At 45.1% G+C, this 21,599-nt stretch overlaps 1 protein-coding gene across 1 annotated transcript; it reads left to right on the plus strand.

The window, feature by feature from the left end:
• Positions 1-6,627: 6,627 nt before the first annotated feature.
• On the plus strand, positions 6,628-7,869 carry LOC138894842 (uncharacterized). Its single transcript, XM_070179572.1, has 2 exons — positions 6,628-7,035; positions 7,609-7,869. Exons 1-2 carry the CDS (start codon positions 6,628-6,630, stop codon positions 7,867-7,869), a joined length of 669 nt encoding a protein of 222 aa, XP_070035673.1.
• Positions 7,870-21,599: the final 13,730 nt, after the last annotated feature.

Below are 21,599 nucleotides of genomic sequence, written 5' to 3' on the forward strand. Positions count from 1 at the left end.
GTTATGAGGTCTTCGTGTTTCTTGCATCATTGTGGAAGTTTGAAACAAGGTTCTAACGGATATGAGGCTAATTGCCGGTGTTGGATTTGATTACGGGCAGCTATTGTGATCAGAACTGTTATCATGGGCCTATATGTGATGTGTCATATTGTGTGGTTATACTCTATGGGTGTAGGCATAAGTGGTTGTAGCTAGTTGAGACTGATACCGGGTGTTGATTTAGAATCGAGTATTTTGGAGACGAACGAAAGTTGAGAATTTTGACTCTAAGGCTTATTGGTGTTGGTAGAAGGGATAGATTACAATTGAGATAGTCGTCAGGTTTATGTGGATTGGGGTGACATGGGGTCACCTGCGGGTGCATGTCAGAGGTGTGCATTCAGTGATTTGATAACTTCGAGGCAATTCTTGGCACGTTCAAGGACGAACGTTTGTTTAAGAGGGGGAGGATGTAACTACCCGGCCAGTCGTTTTGAGAATTTAAGTCCCGTTCGGCGGCATAAGGTCTTGAGCAGTTTGTATTATGTGTATTGACTTGCGTGCGTGGTCGAGTTCAGTTACAGGATAATTCAGAGTCAAATCGGAAGAAGGATTCTAGTTTTGGAAGCTTAAGCGGTAAGAGTTGATTGGAATTTGACTTTTGTGTAAACGGCTCCGAAATGAGTTTTTGATGATTTCAACAGCTTCTTATGGTGATTTTGGACTTAGGCGTGCGTCCAGATTTAGATTTAGAGGTCCGTAGGGTAATTTGGAGTATTTCGGCGAAAAATGGAAAAGTTGAAGTTTTGAAGGTTGAGAAGTTTGATCAAGAGTTGACTTTGGTGATATCGGGGTCGGAATGCGATTCCAAGAGTTGGAACAACTCCGTTATGTTATTTCGGACTTGCCTGCAAAATTTGACATTATTCTAGGTTGATTTGATAGGTTTCGGCGTGGGTTTTAGAAGTTAGAAGATTTGAAAGTTCATAAGTTCGATTCATGGTGCGATTCATAGTTTTGACGTTGTTGGATGTGATTTGAGACCTCTAGCGAGTCCGTGTTAGGTTATGGAACTTGTTGGTATGCTTGGACGGGGTCCCAGGGGCCCCGGGTGTGTTTCGGACGAGTTTCGAAGGATTTTTATAGTTTTGAGCAGGTTTGGTTCTGGTGTTTCCGCACCTGCGACACTTTGGAGCGCAGGTGCGGCTCCGCTTCTGCATGAGCCTGGTCTCTTCGGTGATCATTTAGGTCTGAGTGCTAGCCCGCTTCTGCGGATGCTGGCATGCAGGTGCGAAGGCCGCTTCTGCGGTTGAGTGATCGCATCTGCGAAGGAGTCCGCTTCTGCGCTCCTGTCATCGTCTGCTACACCGGTGGTGCGGCTATGTTGTCCGCAGATGTGGATATGGGCCTGGTAAGTTAAGTTTGCAGATGCGAATGTCTACCCGCAAATGCGATAGCACAGATGCGCCTAATGGTCCGCAGATGCGGAAGTCCTAGGCAGAGAGTTTATATTCGAGGGTTTTGCCATTTTCTCCATATTTTGAGTTTTACACCTTGGTTTTGGGATCTTCTTTGTGGGGTTTTCAAGCAAATCGATTGGATAAGTGTTCTTACCAAGAATTTATTATTTTCCATGATTTTATCTTTATTTGTATCATGTAATTTGTATTTTGAGTTGAGGAAAATGAAGTTTTTTTGAAGAAAATTTTCAAAATGAAAAATCATGATTTGAGGAACGAATTGGTATCCGAATTTGATAATTTTAGCATGGTTCAACTCGTATCGAAATGGGTGTTCGGGTTTTGTGAAATTTGTCCGGTTTCGAGGTACGGGCTCGGGGGTCGACTTTTGGGTCGATTTTTTAGATTTTGATAAAGATTGAGGCTTTATGATCCGGAATAGTTTCTTATGAGTTTTATTTGTGCTTTGAAATTATTTTGATTAGATTTGAGCCGTTCGGAGGTCATTTCACCCAAGAAGTTCATTTTAGAGTATCGGTCTGTCTTTTTTGAGATAAGTATCTTGCCTAACTTCGTGTGGGGGAACTACTCGTTAGGATTTGAGTCTTCTATGCTAATTGTAGTCCGTGTACGCAAGGTGACGAGTATGTGCCCGAACTTATTTTTGGAAAATTGGCCTTTTAGGGTTCTTAGGTCCTTGTATTCACTGAATATGCAGTTGTTCTCGTTATGATTACGTTTCTTAATTACTAGTTTCACTTCTACTTGCCTTAATTAGAATTAATTGCTTCATGATCCACTCGTGTTGCTTATTTGATTCATCCGTGCCTTAACTGAAATTGTTATCTCTACTATTTCTATGTTATCCTTTCCTAACTGCTTATCTTTGTTTGAAGTTATAATTATCTCTTCTGTAATTGTTCACCCTTAATTGAGGCTATGATTATCTTTTTGCTGCTTATCCTTATTGAATTTGTTGTATCTATTTCCTAATTTCCCAAACTTAAAAGAAGTTGGATATCCTATAATTTAATTGACTTGTCCTTATTTGGAATTATTCGTCTTGTGTTAGCTCCCTCGTTGTCGAACTGTATATTGTGGACCATTGTTACATAGTATTTCCTTTCTTGTTAAGATGTTCTTATCATGACTAGCATTCTCTGTTGTGGATACTCCTTGTGAATTAGTTCCTCCATTTCTTTAAGTTCTGGAATTTCTGAGTTGACTTATTTGTCGTACCCTTGTATTATTGTCATTGTTGCTGTTGTACTTGTTGTGGTGATGCACGAGGTTTCTGCCGTGCGGTTGTTGTTATTGTGATGCATGAGGTTTCTGTCGTATGGTAGTTGTTATGGGGTTGTATGAGGTTTCTGTCGTGCTATTGTTATTATTGATATTTGCACATGTGGTATGACAAGGCGGGATATATATATGTGGGTTGCGCATGTGGCGAGACAAGTTGGGAACATTATTATGCACATGTGGCAAGAGAAGACGGGCATTTACTTTACTATTGCACGCGTGGCGAAATGAGGTGGGCTGTGTCAGGGATTGATTTGTGATGACTTGTGATGGACTGGGGGCATTCTTGTTGTTGATATTTGTGTAGTGGTACACTTACCTGTGTGAGCTTTATCTTGTGAAAAGTTGTGAGAAAACATCCTACGTGCTGTCCATTTCTTTTCCTATACATACTAGCTGGCATGAACTATGTTAGGACACTTGCACAAGCTGTAACGACCCGACCGGTCGTTTTGAGAGTAATAGCCCCGATCCCCTATTTACTGTTTCTCCCATATCTATTTTTGCTATTGTGACTTGCCGGGAAATTTCGTTTTGGTTTTTGGAGTGTTTTGGGATACTTAGTCCCTAAATGGAGGTTTAAGCCTTAGGATTGGACCGTACTCGGAACTGTGTGAAGACGACTCCGAAATAGAGTACTGTCGGTTCCGTTAGCTCCGTTCGGTGATTTTGGGCTTAGGGGCGTGTCCGGATTGCATTTTGGAGGTCTGTAGCTCATTTAGGCTTGAATTGGCGAAAGTCGAATTTTTTAAGATTTTGATCGGTAGTGGACTTTTTGATATCGGGGTCGGATCCTGATTCTGGAAGTTGGAGTAGGTTCGTAGGGTTGAATATGACATGTGTGCAAAATTTGTGGTCAAGGGGACATGGTTTGATAGGTTTCGGCAGCGGTTGTCGAATTTGGAAAATTCTAAGTTCTTTATGTTTGAATCGGAGGATGATTTGTGATTTTAGTATTGTTTGATGTGATTTGAGGATTCAACTAAGTTTGAATCGGGTTATAGGACTTGTTGGTATGTTTGGTTGAGGTCCCGAGGGTCTCAGGGTGATTTTGGGTGGTTAATGGCTTAATTGGAGTTAGGCATTTGCAGCTGAAGTGCTACTGCTACTGGTGTGACCGCACCTGCGGAGTGGGAACCACAGGTGCGAACCCGCAGAAGCGAAAGAGGAGCCGCAGATGCAGCCATGAAGGAGCTGGGCAAGAACCGCAGGTGCAAAGATTTTCCCGCAACTGCGAGAGTTACAGATGCGGGCAACTGGGCATAGGTGCGAAGGGGAGCCGTAGGTTTGATGCATTTCCGCATCTGCGATAGTCGCAGATGCGACAGATAGTCCGCAGGTGCGAGATGTCTGGACAGAACACTTAAATGTAAGGGTTTGAGATTTTTGCTAATTTTGCAACATTTTGAGCTCGGGTTTGGCGATTGCTTGAGAGCCTTTTAGAGGGGTTTCTTGAGGTAAGTCCCTTGTGCTTATTTTTGATCAATAATCTTGCTTCCCCATTTATTTTTCCACCTAGTTAGTGTGTATTTAAGGTGGAATTTGAGAGTTTATTTGTGGAATTTGAGAGTTTATTTGTGAATTTGAGCGAATGGGCTTTTGGATTTTGTGACTTTTACCCGATTTTGAGACATGGGCTCGGGTCGCCTTTTTAGGACGGATTTCGGAATTTTTATTAAAAATCTTGATTTCATTAATTAGATTAGTCTATTATAGTTGTATTTATGATATGTAATTATTTTTGGCTAGATTTGGGCCATTCAGAGTCGGATATTCATGGAAAAGGCATTGTTACCGATTGATTGAGCTTGGTTCGAGGTAAGTGGCTTGCCTAACCTTGTGTGGGGGAACTTCCCGTAGGATTTGTACTATTTTTGATATATGAGCGCCGTGTACGTGAGGTGACGAGTACGTACAAGGGCTAATTGTGTAAAAACCCAATTTTTTTCTACTAAGTAATAACCTAATTTCTTTCTTATATGAGTTTCATCAGCATGTGTAGTATCTTGCAAGATTAGAATAACATTCCTACTTGCCTTAATTATTTACTTGAACTACGTGCATCTTGTTTAGTAAATTTACCTGTCTTTCCTTAACTGGTACTTAGGTTGAATTGTAGAATTTCATGCCGTAACTATTGAATTCTATTGTTTCGCTGCATATTTACTTTGGGACTACAGAACGATATTCTGGGAGATCCTCTTGTACTGCATATTTACTTTGGGACAATAGAGCGGTATTCTGGGAGATCCCCCCTGTCTTGCATATATACTTTGGGACTACGAAATGGTTTTCCGGGAGATCCCCCTACATATTTACGTTTGGGACTACGAGACGGTATCTCAGGAGATCCCCTGTTGCATTTCTGTGTACTAAGCTGTTACTTTCTATAAATTCTTTCTTGTTAAATTTAATTGATTTTGTTTTACTGCGATATTTCATTCTTGCCTTGCTTTATTATTCATACCAGTAGGGTCCTGACCTGACCTCATCACTACTCGACCGAGTTTAGGCTTGGCACTTACTAGGTACCGATTGTGGTGTACTCATGCTACTCTTCTGCACATGTTTTCATGTGCAGATCCAGGTGCTCCTTATCAGCTGCACTATCAGTGAGCCGGAATAGTTTTGGAGACTTCACGGTATATCTGCCGCGTCAGCAGACCTCAGAGTCCCCTTCTACTCTTTCCCATGTCCATTATCTTCTGTATTTTTTTCTTTTGTTAGACTCTGATGTATAGAGACACTAGATTTTCCTTCTGGAGTTTGTGATTCATGATGTTCCGGGTTTTGGGATTTTCTGTGTATTTTTGAATTGATGGTTATTGTACATGCCAAGCGGCATTGTACCCAGTTAGTTGTTAAATTTATGTTTTCTTTTCATTATTCCACAAAATGTTAGGCTTACCTAGTCATAGAGACTAGGTGCCTTCACAACGTCATACGAAGGGGAAATTGGGTCGTGACAAGTTATTATTAGAGCTCTAGGTTCATAGGTGTCGTGAGTCACAAGACGATTTATTAGAGTCTCGCGGATCGGTACGGAGACGTCTGTACTTATCTTCGGTAGGCTATGGAACTTTTAGGAAAATTTCACTACTTTGATTCCTTGTCGTGCGAAAATTGTTGACTTCAAAAATTCTAAACTTCTGTATTCTATTCTCTCACAAATGGTGAGGACACATACAAGCGGATCTAATGACCAGGAAACCGCACTCCCTTCTAGAGCCACGAGAGGCCGGGGTTGGGGTAAAGGCCGAGGACATCCACGTAGTGCAGCCAGAGCACCCGTACGAGCTACTACAGAGGAGCCCCCAGTAGCTCCGCTCCCCCAGTTCCTATTTCTGCACCAGCCCTCCAGGAGACTCTAACCAAGTTTCTGAGCATGTTCAACACCTTAGCTCAAGCTCGATTGATTCCACTTGCTCCTGCCATATCTCAGGCCGGGGGAGGAGCACAGACTCCTATTGTCGGTACTCTAGAGCAGCAGGTTCAGGTCGACCAGGTTCCAGAGATTGTACCAATGCAGCCGGTAGCTCCAGCTCAGCCCGAGGTTAGGGCATCATCTTTCGAGGTAGAGCAGCCCAGACTTGAGAGGTACAAAAAGTACCACCCACCTACCTACATCAGATTGGCTACAGATGATGCTCAGGGTTTTCTGGAGGAGTGCATTCGTATTCTCCGTACTATGGGTGAAGTGGAGACGAGCGGGGTTTCTTTTACTACATTCTAGCTTAGAGGAGCAGCCTACCAGTGGTGGCGTGCTTATGAGTTGAGTAGTCCGGATGAGGCAGTTTCACTTACATGGACTCCGTTCTCTGACGTGTTTTTGAGAGAGTATGTCCCTCAGAGCCTCAGGGACTCATGGCGCGCAATGTTTGAGTAGATGCGTCAGGGATCTATGACTGTGTCAAAGTATGCAGTCCATTTCAGTGATTTGGCTCGACATGCACCGGCCTTGGTTTCCACAGTTCGAGAGACGGTTCGGCAATTTATTGAGGGACTCCACCCTAGCATCCGGATTAGTATGGCCAGGGAGTTAGAGATGGATATTTCTTATCAGCAAGTTGTGAGTATTGCCAGGATATTGGAGGGCATGCTTGCCCAGGACAGAGAGGAGAGAGAGGCCAAGAGGACTCGAGAGACTAGTTATTATTCTGGTTCTTGTGCCCCAGCAGCTTGCCATGGTAGGGGCTATATGAGTCACCCCGTTCATTCAGATCTTCCAGCCGCCAATGGTGTTCCAGCCCTTTCTATGACCCAGAAGCCTTATTATGCACCGCCAGTATATTTGGTGTGCCTCCTATACGGGGTGTTTCTAGTGGCCAGTCCAACAGATCTGGCCCGAGCTAGCCACAATAGCCACGCCCTCCCAGAGCTTATTTTGAGTATGGTGTCACTAGCAATATGGTGAGAGATTGACCCAGATTTAAGAGGGGTGCACTTCCACACACTTCTTATGTACAACGTGCTCCACCGGGTCCTCAGGCTATGATTACAGTACTAGCTACCACCCCACCTGCTCAGCCAGCCCGAGGTGGAGGTCGGGGAGGTAGAGGTCGCCCTAGAAGGGGAGGCCAGGCCAGGTCAGATATTCTGCCCTTCCTGCTCGTACAGAGGCAATTGCATCTGATTCTGTCATTATAGGTATTGTTCTGGTTTGTCATAAAGATACGTCAGTATTATTTGACCCAGGCTCTACATACTCCTATGTGTCCTCTTATTTTGCCCCGTATTTGGGCGTATATCGGGATTTTTTGAGTTTCCCTATTTATGTGTCTACTCCTATGGGATATGCTCTTGTTGTGGACCGCGTGTATCAGTCGTGTTTGATTGTGACTTTGATATTATTTTGGGCATGGACTAGTTGTCACCCCATTATGCTATTCTTGATTGTCACGTTAAGACCGTGACACTGGCTATGCCAGGATTTCCACAATTAGAATGGAGAGGTACCTTAGAGTATACTCCCAGCAGAGTTATTTCATTTCTTAAAGCTCAACGAATGGTTGAGAAGGGGTGTGATGCGTATCCAGCTTATGTGAGAGATGTCAGCATTGATACCCTTAAAGTTGAGTCAGTTCCAGTAGTGAGGGACTTTCCAGATGTGTTTCCAAGTGATCTTTAGGGCATGCCGCCTGATAGAGATATTGATTTTGGCATTGTTTTGTTGCCAGGCACTCAGCCCATCTCTATTCCCCCGTACTGTATGGCTCCTCCTGCATTGAAGGAGTTGAATGAGCAGTTACAGGAGTTGCTTGATAAGGGCTTCATTCAGCCCAGTATATCACCTTGGGGTGCTCCTGTCTTATTTGGTAAGAAGAAGGATAATTCTATACGGATGTGTATTGATTCCCGTCAGTTGAAAAAAGTCCCAGTGAAGAACAAGTATCCATTGCCTCGTATTGATCACTTATTTGATCAGTTACAGAGTGCCAGAGTGTTTTCCAAGATTGACTTACGTTCAGGATATCATCAGTTGAAGATTCGGGAGCCAGATATCCCGAAGACTACTTTCAGGACCAGATATGGTCACTATGAGTTTCTTGTTATGCCTTTTGGGCTGACCAATGCCCCAACATCTTTTATGCTCTTGATGAACAGTGTGTTCCGACCTTATCTTGACTCATTCATCATTGTGTTTATTGATGACATTTTGGTGTACTCCTAGAGTCAGGAGGATCATGAGCAGCACCTGAGGACTGCGCTTCAGACCTTAAGAGAAAAGAATTTATATGCAAAATTTTCAAAGTGTGAGTTTTGGCTAGACTCAGTGGCATTCTTGGGTCATATATTATCGAGTGAGGGGATCCAGATGGATCCGAAGAAGATTAAAGCAGTGCAGAGTTGTCCCAGACTATCTTCAGCTATAGAGATCCGGAGTTTTCTTATTTTGGCGGGGTATTACCATCGATTTGTAGAGGGTTTCTCATCTATTGCAGCTCGTATGACCAGGCTGACCCAGAAGGGTGCTTCGTTCAGGTGGACAGAAGAATGTGGGGAGAGCTTTCAGAAGCTCAAGACAACTTTGACTACAACCCTAGTATTGGTATTGCCTACTTGTTCGGGGTCTTATACTGTATATTGTGATGCATCGCGGATTGGTCTCGGCACGGTCTTGATGCAGGATGGTAGTGTGATTGCTTATGCGTCCAGACAACTGAAGGTGCATGAAAGAACTATCCTGTCGATGACCTAGAGTTAGCAGCTATGTTTCATGCCTTGAAGATTTGGCGGCATTATTTGTACAGTGTTCCTTGTGAGATTTACACTGATCACCGGAGTTTACAACATCTGTTCAAGCAGAAGGATCATAATTTGCATCAGAGGAGGTGGTTGGAGCTGCTTAAGGATTGTGATATCACCATTTTGTACCAGCCTGGGAAGGCCAATATGGTGGCCGATGCTTTGAGTCGCCGGTCAGAGAGTTTGGGGAGTTTAGCATATCTACCAGCATCAGAGAGGCCATTAGCGTTGGATGTTCAGGCCTTAGCCAGCCAATTTGTGAGATTGGATATTTCTAAGCCGAGTTGAGTATTGGCTTGTGTGGTCTCTCGGCCTTCTCTTTATGATCGTATCAGGGAGCGTCAGTATGATGAACCCCATCTGCTTGTCCTTAAGGACACGGTCCAGCACGGTGATGCTAAGGAGGTCACTATTAGAGATGATGGTGCATTGAGGATGCAAGACAGGCTATGTGTGCCCAATGTAGATGGTTTGCGTGAGTTGATTCTCCAGGAGGCTCACAATTTGCGGTACTCTATTCATCCGGGTGCCGCAAAGATGTATCAAGACTTGAGACAACATTACTGGTGGAGGAGGATGAAGATGGACATAGTAGAGTATGTGTCCCGATGTCTAAATTGCCAGCAGGTGAAGTATGAGCATCAGCTGCCAGGTGGGTTGCTTTAGAGGTTGGATTTTCCGGAATGGTAATGGGAGCATATCACTATAGATTTCATTGTTGGACTCCCATGGACTCAGCGGAGGTTTGATGTAGTTTGGGTGATCTTGGATATGCTGACCAAGTCGGCTCATTTCATTCTTGTGATGACTACCTATTCTTCCGAGCAGCTAGCTCGAATCTACATCCGTGAGATCGTCAGGCTTCATGGCGTACCGGTATCTATTATCTCTGACCAGGGTACCTAGTTTACATCTCGATTTTGGAGAGCCGTACAGCAAGAGTTGGGTGCTAGAGTGGAGCTGAGTGCAACATTTCACCCTCAGACGGACGGACAGTACAATAGCACTATTCAGATACTAGATGATATGATCCGTGCTTGTGTGATAAAGTTTGGGGGGTGCTTGGGACCGGTTTTTGCCACTCGCAGAGTTTGTCTACAACCATAGTTATCAGTCCAGCATTCAGATGGCACCGTATGAGGCTCTGTATGGTAGGCGATGTCGGTCCCCAATGGGTTGGTTCGAGTCGGGCGAGGCCAGATTATTGGGTACGGACTTGGTTCAGGATGCCTTGGAGAAGGTTAAGGTGATTCAGGATAGATGTCACACAACCCAGTCCAGACAGAAGAGTTATGAGGACCGAAAGGTTCAAGATGTTGCATTCATGGTTGGAGAACGGGTCTTGCTCCAGGTTTCGCCTATGAAGGGCGTTATTACGTTCAGAAAGAAGGGCAAGCTGAGCCCAAGGTTTAATGGTCCCTTTGAGGTGTTGCGGCGAGTTGGGGAAGTTTCTTATGAGCTTGCCTTACCTCCCAGCCTAGCAGGAGTTCATCCGGTATTTTATGTTTCGATGCTCCAGAAGTATCACGGTGATCCATCTCATGTATTGGATTTCAGCTCAGTCTAGTTGGACAAAGATCTATCTTATGTTGAGGAGCCAGTGGCTATTTTAGACAGACATGTCAGAAAGCTAAGGTCAAAGAGCATGGCCTCCGTAAAGGTTCAGTGGAGGGGACAACTGGTCGAGGAGGTGACTTGGGAGACCGAGCAGGATATCCGCAGCCGTTATCCTCATCTTTTCACCACTTTAGGTATGTCTCTATACTCGTTCGAGGTCGAACATTTATTTTAAGAGGGGGAGGATGTAACGACCTGGTCGGTCATTTTGAGAGTAATTGCCCCGATCCCTTATTTACTGTTTCTCCCATATCTATTTCTACTATTGTGACTTGCCGGAAGGTTTCGTTTTGGTTTTTGGAGTGTTTTGGGACACTTAGTCCATAAATGGAGGTTTAAGCCTTAGGATTGGACTATAGTCGGAACTGTGTGAAGACGACTCCGGAATGGAGTTCCGTCGGTTCCGTTAGCTCCATTAGGTGATTTTGGGCTTAGGGGCGTGTCCGGATTGCGTTTTGAGGTTTGTAGCTCATTTAGGCTTGAATTGGCGAAAGTCGAATTTTTGGAGATTTTGACCGGTAGTAGACTTTTTGATATTGGGGTTGGATCCCGATTCCAGAAGTTGGAGTAGGTTCGTAGGGTTGAATATGACTTGTGTGCAAAATTTGGGGTCAATAGGACGTGGTTTGATAGGTTTCGGCATCGGTTGTCGAATTTGGAAAATTCTAAGTTCTTTAAGTTTGAATCAGAGGATGATTTGTGATTTTAGCGTTGTTTGATGTGATTTGAGGATTCGACTAAGTTTATAACCGGTTATAGGACTTGTTGGTATATTTGGTAGAGGTTCCGAGGGTCTCGGGGTGATTTCAGGTGGTTAGCGGCTTGATTGGAGTTAGGAATTTGCAGTTGAAGTGCTGCTGCTACTGGTGTAACCGCACCTGCGGAGTGGGAACCGCAGGTGTGAGCCCGCAGAAGCGAAGTATGAGCCGCATATGCGGCCAAGAAGGAGCTCGGCAGGAACCGCATGAGTGAAGATTTTCCCGCACCTGCGAGAGTCACAGATGCGGGCAGTTGGGCACAGGTGCGAAGGGGAGCCGTATGTGCAATGCATTTCCGCACATACGATAGTCGCAGATGCGACAGAGAGTCCGCAGGCGCGAGATGTCTGGACAACACACTTAAACCTGATTTATTTCTTATATGAGTTTCATCAGCATGTGTAGTATCCTGCTAGATGAGAATAACATGCCTACTTGCCTTAACTGTTTACTTGAATTACGTGCAACATGTTTAGTGAATTTACGTGTCTTTCCTTAACTGGTACTTAGGTTGAACTGTAGAATTACGTGCCGTAACTATTGAATTCTATTGTTTCGCTGCATATTTACTTTGGGACTATGGAATGGTATTCTGGGAGATCCCCCTGTACTGCATATTTACTTTGGGAATACGGAATGGTATTCCAGAAGATTCCCCTGTACTGCATATTTACTTTGGGACTACGAAACGGTATTCTGGGAGATCCCCCCTGTCTTGCATATTAACTTTGGGACTACGGAACAGTATTTTTAGAGATCCCCCTGCACATTTACGTTTGGGACTACGAGACGGTATCTTGGCAGATTCCCTGTTATATTTATGTGTACTGAGCTGTTACCTTCTATAAATTCTTTCTTGTTAAATTTCAGTTTTTATTTTACTGCGATATTTCATTCTTGCCTTGCTTTATTATTTATACCAGTAGGGTCCTGACCTGACCTCATCACTACTCGACCGAGGTTAGGCTTGGCACTTACTAGGTACCGATTATGGTGTACTCATGCTACTCACCTGCACATGTTTTCATGTGCAGATCTAGGTGGTCCTTGTCAGCTGTACTATTAGTGAGCCGGGACAACTTTGGAGACTTCAAGGTATATCTGCCGCGTCCGCAGACCTCAGAGTCCCCTTCTACTCTTTTCCATGTCCATTGTCTTCTGTATTTTTCTTTTGTTAGTCTCTGATGTATAGAGACACTAGATTTTCCTTCTGGAGTTTGTGATTCACGATGTTTTGGGTTTTGGGATTTTCTATGTATTTCTGAATAGTTGGTTATTGTACATGCCAAGCAGCATTGTACCCAGTTAGTTGTTCAATTTATGTTTTCATTTCATTATTCCGCAAAATATTAGGCTTACCTAGTCATAGAGACTAGGTGCCGTCACGACGTCATACGGAGGGGAAATTGGGTCGTGACTAGTTAGTATTAGAGCTCTAGGTTCATAGGTGTCGTGAGTTACAAGCCGATTTATTAGAGTCACGCGGATCGGTACGGAGACATCTATTTTTTATCTTCGGGAGGCTATGGAACTGTTAGGAAAATTTCACTACTTTGATTCAGTGTCGTGCGAAAATTGTTGACTTCAAAAATTCTAAACTTCTGTATTCTATTCTCTCACAAATGGTGAGGACACGTACAAGCGGATCTGATGACCAGGAACCCGCACCCCCTGCTAGAGCCACGAGAGGCCAGAGTCGGGGTAAAGGCCGAGGACGACCACGTGGTGCCACCAGAGCACCCGCACGAGTTGCTACAAAGGAGCCCCCAGTTGCTCCAGCTGGAGGGCAGGCACCTGAGGTACCTGTTTCTGCACCAGCATTCCAAGAGACTCTAACCCACTTTCTGAGCATGTTCAGCACCTTAGCTGAGGCTGAATTGATTTCACTTGCTCCTGCAATATCTCAGGCCGGGGGAGGAGCATAGACTCCCGTCGCCGGTACTCCAGAGTAGCGGGTTCAGGTCGACCAGGTTCCAGAGATTGTATCAATATACCCGGGAGCTCCAGCTCAGCCTGAGGTTAGGGCAACAGCTTCTGAGGTGGAGCAGCTCAGACTAGAGAGGTACAAGAAGTACCACCCACCTACCTTTAGCGGATTGGCTACAGATGATGCTCAGGGTTTTCTGGAGAAGTGTCATCGTCTTCTCCGTACTATGGGCGTAGCGGAGATGATCGAGGTTTCTTTTACTACATTCCAGCTTAGAGGAGCAGCCTATTAGTGGTGGTGTGATTTTGAGTTGAGTAGTCCGGATGAGGCAGTTTCACTTACATGGACTCCGTTCTCGGACATGTTTTATAGAGAGTATGTCCCTCAGAGCCTCAAGGACTCATGGCGCGCGGAGTTTGAGCAGCTGCACTAGGGATCTATGACCATGTCAGAGTATGCAGTCCATTTCAGTGATTTGGTCAGACATGCACCGGCCTTGGTTGCCATAGTTCGAGAGAGGGTTCGACAGTTTATTGAAGGACTCTACCCAAGCATCCAGATTAGTATGGCTAGGGAGTTGGAGATGGATATTTCTTATCAGCAGGTTGTGAGTATTGCCAGGAGATTGGAGGGCATGCTTGCCCGGGACAGAGAGGAGAGAGAGACCAAGAGGTCTTGAGAGACTGGTTATTATTTTGGTGCTCGTGCCCCAGCAGCTCGACATGGTAGGGGTTATATGATTCGCCCCGTTCATTCAGATCTTCCAGCCGCCAGAGGTGTTCCAGCCCCTTCTAGGCCCTAAGAGCCTTATTATGCACTACCGCCCCTTCTATTCCTCCGTACTATATGGCTCCTCCTGAATTGAATGGGTTGAAGGAGCAGTTATAGGAGTTGCTTGATAAGGGCTTCATTCGGCCCAGTGTATCACCTTGGGGGTGCTCCTGTCTTATTTGTAAAGAAGAAGGATGGTTCTATGCAGATGTGTATTGATTACCGCCAGTTGAACAAAGTCACAGTGAAGAACAGGTATCTATTGCCTCGTATTGATGACTGATTTGATCAGTTACAGAGTGCCAGAGTGTTTTCCAAGACGGACTTATGTTCAGGATATCATTAGTTGAAGATTCGGGAGCCAGATATCCCGATGACTGCTTTCAGGACCAGATATGGTCACTATGAGTTTCTAATTATGTCTTTTGGGCTGACCAATGCCCCAACAAATTTTATGTACTTGATGCACAGTGTGTTCCGACCTTATCTTTACTCATTCATCATTGTGTTTATTGATGACATTATGATGTACTCCCGGAGTCGGGAGGATCATGAGCAGCACCTAAGGACTGCGCTTCAGACCTTAAGATAAAAGAAGTTATATGCAAAATTTTCAAAGTGTGAGTTTTTGCTAGACTCGGTGGCATTATTGGGTCATATAATATTGAGTGAGGGGATCCAGGTGGATCCGAAGAAGATTGAAGCAGTGCAGAGTTATCCCAGACCGTCCTCAACTACAGAGATCCGGAGTTTTTCTTAGTTTGGCGGGGGTATTGTTGTCGATTTGTAGAGGGTTTCACATCTATTGCAGCTCCTATGAACAGGCTGACCCAGAAGGGTGCTCCGTTCAGGTGGACAAAGGAATGTGAGGAGGGCTTTCAGAAGCTCAAGAAAGCTTTGACTTTAGCTCCAGTATTGGTATTGCCTACATGTTCGGGGTCTTATACTGTATATTGTGATGCATCGCGGATTGGTCTCCGCGCGGTATTGATGCAGGATGGTAGGGTGATTTTCTACGCATCCAGACAACTGAAGGTGCATGAAAAGATCTATCTTGGCCACGACCTTGAGTTAGCAGCTATTGTTCATGCCTTGAAGATTTGGCAGCATTATTTGTACGGTGTTCCTTGTGAGATTTACACCAATCACCGGAGTTTGTAGCATCTTTTCAAGCAGAAGGATCTTAATTTGCGTTAGAGTAGGTGGTTGGAGCTGCTTAAGGATTATGATATCACCATTTTGTACCACCCTGGGAAGTCCAATGTGGTGGCCGATGCTTTGAGTCACCGGGCAGAGAGTTTGGGGAGTTTAGCATATCTACCAGCAACGGAGAGGCCATTGGTGTTGGATATTCAGGCCTTACCCAGCCAGTTTGTGAGATTGGATATTTTTGAGCCGAGTCGAGTATTGGCTTGTATGGTCTCTCGGTCTTCTCTTTATGATCGTATCAGGGAGCGTCAGTATGATGACCCCCATCTACTTGTCCTTAAGGACACGGTCCAGCAAGGTGATGCTAAGGAGGTCACTATTGGAGATGATGGTGCATTGAGGATGCAGGGCAGGCTATGTGTGCCCAACGTAGATGGTTTGCGTGATTTGATTCTCTAGGAGGCTCACAGTTTGCGGTACTCTATTCATCCGGGTGTCGCAAAGATGTATCAGGACTTGAGACATCAGTACTGGTGGAGGAGGATGAAGAAGGATAAAGTAGAGTATTATGCCCGATGTCTAAATTGCCAGCAGGTGAAGTATGAGCATTATCGACCAGGTAGGTTGCTTCAGAGGTTGGAGATTCCGGAATGGAAATGGGAATGAATCACTATAGATTTTGTTGTTGGACTCCCACAGACTCAGAGGAGGTTTGATGCAGTTTGGGTGATCGTAGTTAGGCTGACCAAGTCAGCTCATTTCATTCCTGTGATGACTACCTATTCTTCCGAGCGGCTAGCTCGAATCTACATCCGCGAGATCGTCAGGCTTCATGGCGTACAAGCATCTATTATCTCTGACCGGGGTACGCAGTTTACATCTAGATTTTGGAGAGCCGTACAATAGGTGTTGGGTACTAGAGTGGAGTTGAGCATAACATTTCACCCTCAGACGGACAGACATTCCGAGCGCATTATTCAGATACTAGAGGATATGCTCCGCGTTTGTGTGATAGAATTTTGGGGTGCTTGGGACCAGTTTTTTCCAACCGCGGAGTTTGCCTACAACAACATTTATCAGTCCAACATTCAGATGGCACCGTATGAGGCTCTGTATGGTAGGCGGTATTAGTTCCCAGTGAGTTGGTTCGAGCCGGACGAGGCCATATTATTGGGTACGGACTTGGTTCAGGATGCCTTGGAGAAGGTTAAGGTGATTCAGGATAGACTTCGCACAACCCAGTCTAGACATAAGTGTTACGCGGACCGAAAGGTTCGCGATGTTGCATTCATGGTTGGAGAGCGGGTCTTGCTCCGGGTTTTGCCTATGAAGGGCGTTATGAGGTTCGAAAAGAAGGGCAAGCTGAGCCCAAGGTTTATTGGTCCCTTTGAGGTGTTGCAGCGAGTTGGGGAAGGTTCTTATGAGCTTGCCTTACCTCCCAGCCTAGCAGGAGTTCATCCGGTATTTTATGTTTCGATGCGCCGGAAGTATCACGATGATCCGTCTCATGTATTGGATTTCAGCTCAGTCCAGTTGGACAAATATCTATCTTATGTTGAGGAGCCAATGACTGTTTTAGACAGACAAGTCAGAAGCTAAGGTCAAAGAGCATTGCTTCTGTGAAGGTTCAGTAGAGGGGACATCCGGTCGAGTGGGCAACTTGGGAGACCGAGCAGGATATGCGCAGCTGTTATCTTCATCTTTTCACCACTTCAGGTATGTCTCTATACCCATTCGAGGACGAACGATTGTTTTAAGAGGGTGGGGGGGGGGGGGGGAGGATGTAACGACCCGACCGGTCGTTTTGAGAGTAATAGCCCCGATACCTTATTTACTGTTTCTCCTATATCTATTTCTGCTATTGTGACTTGCCGAGAGGTTTCGTTTTGGTTTTTGGAGTATTTTGGGACACTTAGTCCATAAATGGAGGTTTAAGCCTTAGGATTGGACCGTAGTCGGAACCGCGTGAAGAATATTCCGGAATGGAGTTCCGTCGGTTCCGTTAGCTTCGTTAGGTATTTTGGGCTTAGGGGTGTGTCCAGATTGCATTTTGGAGGTCTGTAGCTTATTTAGGCTAGAATTGGCGAAAGTCGAATTTTTGGAGATTTTGACCGGTAGTGAACTTTTTGATATCGGGGTCGGATCCCGATTCCGAAAATTGGAATAGGTCCGTAGGTTGAATATGACTTGTGTGCAAAATTTGGGGTCAATCGGACGTGGTTTGATAGGTTTCAACATCAGTTGTCAAATTTGGAAAATTGTAACTTCTTTAAGTTTTAATCGGAGGATGATTTGTGATTTTAGCGTTGTTTGATGTGATTTGAGGACTTGTTGGTTAGCGGCTTGATTGGAGTTAGGAATTTGCAGTTGAAGTGCTGCTGCTACTGGTGTAACCGCACCTGCAGAGTGGTAACTGCAGGTGCGAGCCCGCAGAAGCAAAGGAGGAGCCGCAGATACGGCCAATAAGGAGCTGGACAGGAACCGCATGAGCGAAGATTTTGCTGCACCTGCGAGAGTCGCAGATGCGGGCAGCTAGGCGCAAGTGCGAAGGGGAGCCGCAGGTGCGATGCATTTCCGCACCTGCGATAGTCGCAGATGCGACAGAGAGTACGTAGGTGCGAGATGTCTGGACAGAACACTTAAATGCAAGGGTTCGCGATTTTTGCTCATTTTCAACATTTTGAGCTCGGGTTTGGCGATTTCCTGAGAGCAGTTTTGAGGGGTTTCTTGAGGTAAGTCCCTTGTGCTTTTTTGTGATCAATAATCTTGCTTCCCCATTTATTTTTCCACCTGGTTAGTGTGTATTTAAGGTGGAATTTGATAGTTGATTTGTGTATTTGAAGGACCATTTGGTGTCGGATTTTAGTAAATTTAGTATGGTTGACTCGTAAGCGAATGTGCTTTTGGATTTTAGGACTTTTACCCGATTCTGACACGTGGGTCCAGGTTGACTTTTTAGGACGAATTTATGAATTATTTTTACAAATTTTGATTTCATTAATTAGATTAGTCTATTATAGTTTTATTTATGATATGTAATTGTTTTTGGCTAGATTTGGGCCATTCGGAGTCGGATATTCGTGGAAATGGCATTGTTACCAATTGATTGAGCTTGGTTCGAGGTTAGTGGCTTGCCTAGCCTTGTGTGGGAGAACTTCCCGTAAGATTTGTACTATTTTTTATATATGAGTGCCGTGTACGTGAGGTGACGAGTACGTACACGGGCTAATTGTGTAAAAACTCAATTTTTTTCTACTAAGTAATAACTTGATTTCTTTCTTATATGAGTTTCATCAGCATATGTAGTATCCTGCTAGATTGGAATAACATGCCTACTTGCCTTAACTGTTTACTTGAACTACGTGTATCATGTTTAGTGAATTTACCTGTTTTTCCTTAACTGGTACTTAGGTTGAACTGCAGAATTTCGTGTCGTAACTATTGAATTCTATTGTTTCGCTGCATATTTACTTTGGGACTATGGAACGGTATTCCGGGAGATCCCCCCCTATCTTGCATATTTACTTTGGGACAACGGAACGGTATTCCTGGAGATCCCCCTACACATTTACATTTGGGACTACAAGACGGTATCTCGGGAGATCCACTGTTGTATTTTTGTGTACTGAGCTGTTACCTTTTATAAATTCTTTCTTGTTAAATTTTAGTTTTTATTTCACTACGATATTTCATTCTTGCCTTACTTTATTATTCATACTAGTAGGGTCCTGACCTGACCTCGTCACTACTCGACCGAGGTTAGGCTTGGCACTTACTGGGTACCAATTATGGTATACTCATGCTACTCTTCTGTACTTGTTTTCGTGTGCAGATCCAGGTGCTCCTTATCAGCCGCACTATTAGTGAGCGGGGACAGCTTTGGAGAGTTCAAGGTATATCTGCTGCGTCCGCAGACCTCGGAGTCCCCTTCTACTCTTTCCCATGTCCATTATCTTCTGTATTTTTCTTTTGTTAGACTCTGATGTATATAGACACTAGATTTTCCTTCTGGAGTTTGTGATTCACGATGTTCCAGGTTTTGGGATTTTCTGTTTATTTTTGAATAGTTAGTTATTGTACATGCCAAGCAGCATGGTACCTAGTTAGTTGTTAAATTTATGTTTTAATTTCAGCATTCCGCAAAATGTTAGGCTTACATAGTCATAGAGACTAAGTGCTGTCACGATGTCATACAGAGGGGAAATTGGGTCGTGACAAGTTGGTATCAGAGCTCTAGGTTTATAGGTGTCGTGAGTCACAAGCCAGTTTATTAGAGTCTCACGGATCGGTACGGAGACGTCTGTACTTATCTTCGGGAGGCTATGGAACTGTTAGGAAAATTTCACTACTTTGATTCTTTGTTGTGTGAAAATTGTTGACTTTAAAAATTCTAAACTTCTGTATTCTATTCTCTCACAGATGGTGAGGACACGTACAAGCAGATCTGATGACCAGGCACCCGCGCCCCCTGCTAGAGCCGCGAGAGGCCGGGGTCGGGGTAAAGTCCGAGGACGTTCACATGGTGCAGCCAGAGCACCCACACGAGCTGCTACAGAGGAGCCCCCAGTAGCTCCAGCTGGTGGGTAGGCACACGAGGTACCTATTTCTGCACCAGCCCTCCAGGAGACTCTAACCCAGTTTCTGAGCATGTTTAGCACCTTAGCTTAGGCTGGATTGATTCCACTTGCTCCTGCCACATCTCAGGTCGGGGGAGGAGCACAGACTCCCATCGCCGTACTCCAGAGCAGCGGGTTCAGGTTGACCAGGTTCCAGAGATTGTACCAATACAGCTGGTAGCTCCAGCTCAGCCCGAGGTTAGGGCAGCAGCTTTTGAGGTGGAGCAGCTCAGACTTGAGAGGTACAAGAAGTACCACCCACCTACTTTTAGCGGATTTGCTACAGATGATGCTCAGGGTTTTTCGGAGGAATGTCATCATATTTTCCGTACTATGGGCGTAGCGGAGACGAGCGAGGTTTCTTTTACTACATTCCAGCTTAGAGGAGCAGCCTATCAGTGGTGGCGTGCTTATGAGTTGAGTAGTCCAGATGAGGCAGTTTCACTTACATGGACTCAGTTCTCGGACATATTTTTGAGAGAGTATGTCCCTCGGAGCCTCAGGGACTTATGGCGTGCAGAGTTTGAGCAGCTGGGCTAGGGATCTATGACTGTGTCAGAGTATGTAGTCAGTTTCAGTGATTTGGCCCGACATGCACCGACCTTGGTTGCCATAGTTCGAGAGAGGGTTCGACGGTTTATTGAGGGACTCCACTTTAGCATCCGGATTAGTATGGCCAGGGAGTTGTAGATGGATATTTCTTATCAGCAAGTTGTGAGTATTGCCAGGAAATTAGGGGGCATGCTTGCCCGGGACAGAGAGGAGAGAGAAGCCAAGAGGTCTCGAGAGACTGGTTATTATTCTGGTGCTCGTGCCCCAACAGCTCGCCATGGTAGGGGTTATATGAGTCGCCCCATTTATTCAGCTCTTCCAGCCGCCAGCGGTGTTCCAGCATCGTCTAGGCCCCATGAGCCTTATTATGCACCGCCAGTATCTAGTGTGCCTTTTGCACGGGGTGTTCCTAGCGGCCACCGCAACAGATCTGGCCCGAGCCAGCCACAATAACCACGCCTTCCCAGATCTTGTTTTGAGTGTGGCGACACTTGCCATATGGTGAGGGATTGCCCCAGATTTTGGAGGGGTGCACCTCCATAGACTTCTCAGGCACAACATGCCCCAGTGGGTCCTCAGGCTATGATTACAGCACGAGATGCCACACCACCTACTCAGCCAGCCCGAGGTGGAGGTCGGGGAGGTAGAGGTTGCCCTAGAGGGGAAGGCCAGGCCAGATATTATGCCCTTCCTACTCATACAAAGGTAGTTGCTTCTGATTCTGTCATTACAGGTATTGTTCCAGTCTGTCATAGAGATGCGTCGGTATTATTTGACCCAGGCTCTACATACTCCTATGTGTCCTCTTATTTTGTCCCGTATTTGGGCATATCTCGGGATTCTTTGAGTTCCCCTATTTATGTGTCTACTTATGTGGGAGATTCTCTTGTTGTGGACCGCGTGTATCGGTCGTGTTTGATTGCTCTTAGTGGTTTTGAGACCAGAGCCGATTTATTATTGCTCAACATGGTGGACTTTGATATTATTTTGGGCATGGGCTGGTTGTCGCCCCATTATGCTATTCTTGATTGTCACGCTAAGACCGTGACGCTGGCTATGCCAGGATTTCTGCTATTAGAATGGAGAGGTACCTTAGAGTGTACTCCCAACAGAGTTATTTCATTTCTTAAAGCTCAACGAATGGTTGAGAAAGGGTGTGACGCATATCTAGCTTATGTGAGAGATATCAACATTGATACCCCTACAGTTGAGTTAGTTCCAG

This window comes from Nicotiana tomentosiformis, chromosome 6, assembly GCF_000390325.3.
Source record: "Nicotiana tomentosiformis chromosome 6, ASM39032v3, whole genome shotgun sequence".
Lineage (NCBI taxonomy): Eukaryota > Viridiplantae > Streptophyta > Magnoliopsida > Solanales > Solanaceae > Nicotiana > Nicotiana tomentosiformis.

Bases quoted from the DNA above. Each gene is read 5' to 3' on its own strand.
- LOC138894842 (XM_070179572.1), top strand. From the start codon at position 6,628: ATGCGTCAGGGATCTATGACTGTGTCAAAGTATGCAGTCCATTTCAGT. The intron at 7,036-7,608 runs GTGTGCCTCCTA...GGCATGGACTAG, and splicing joins ATGCACCGCCAGTATATTTG to TTGTCACCCCATTATGCTAT.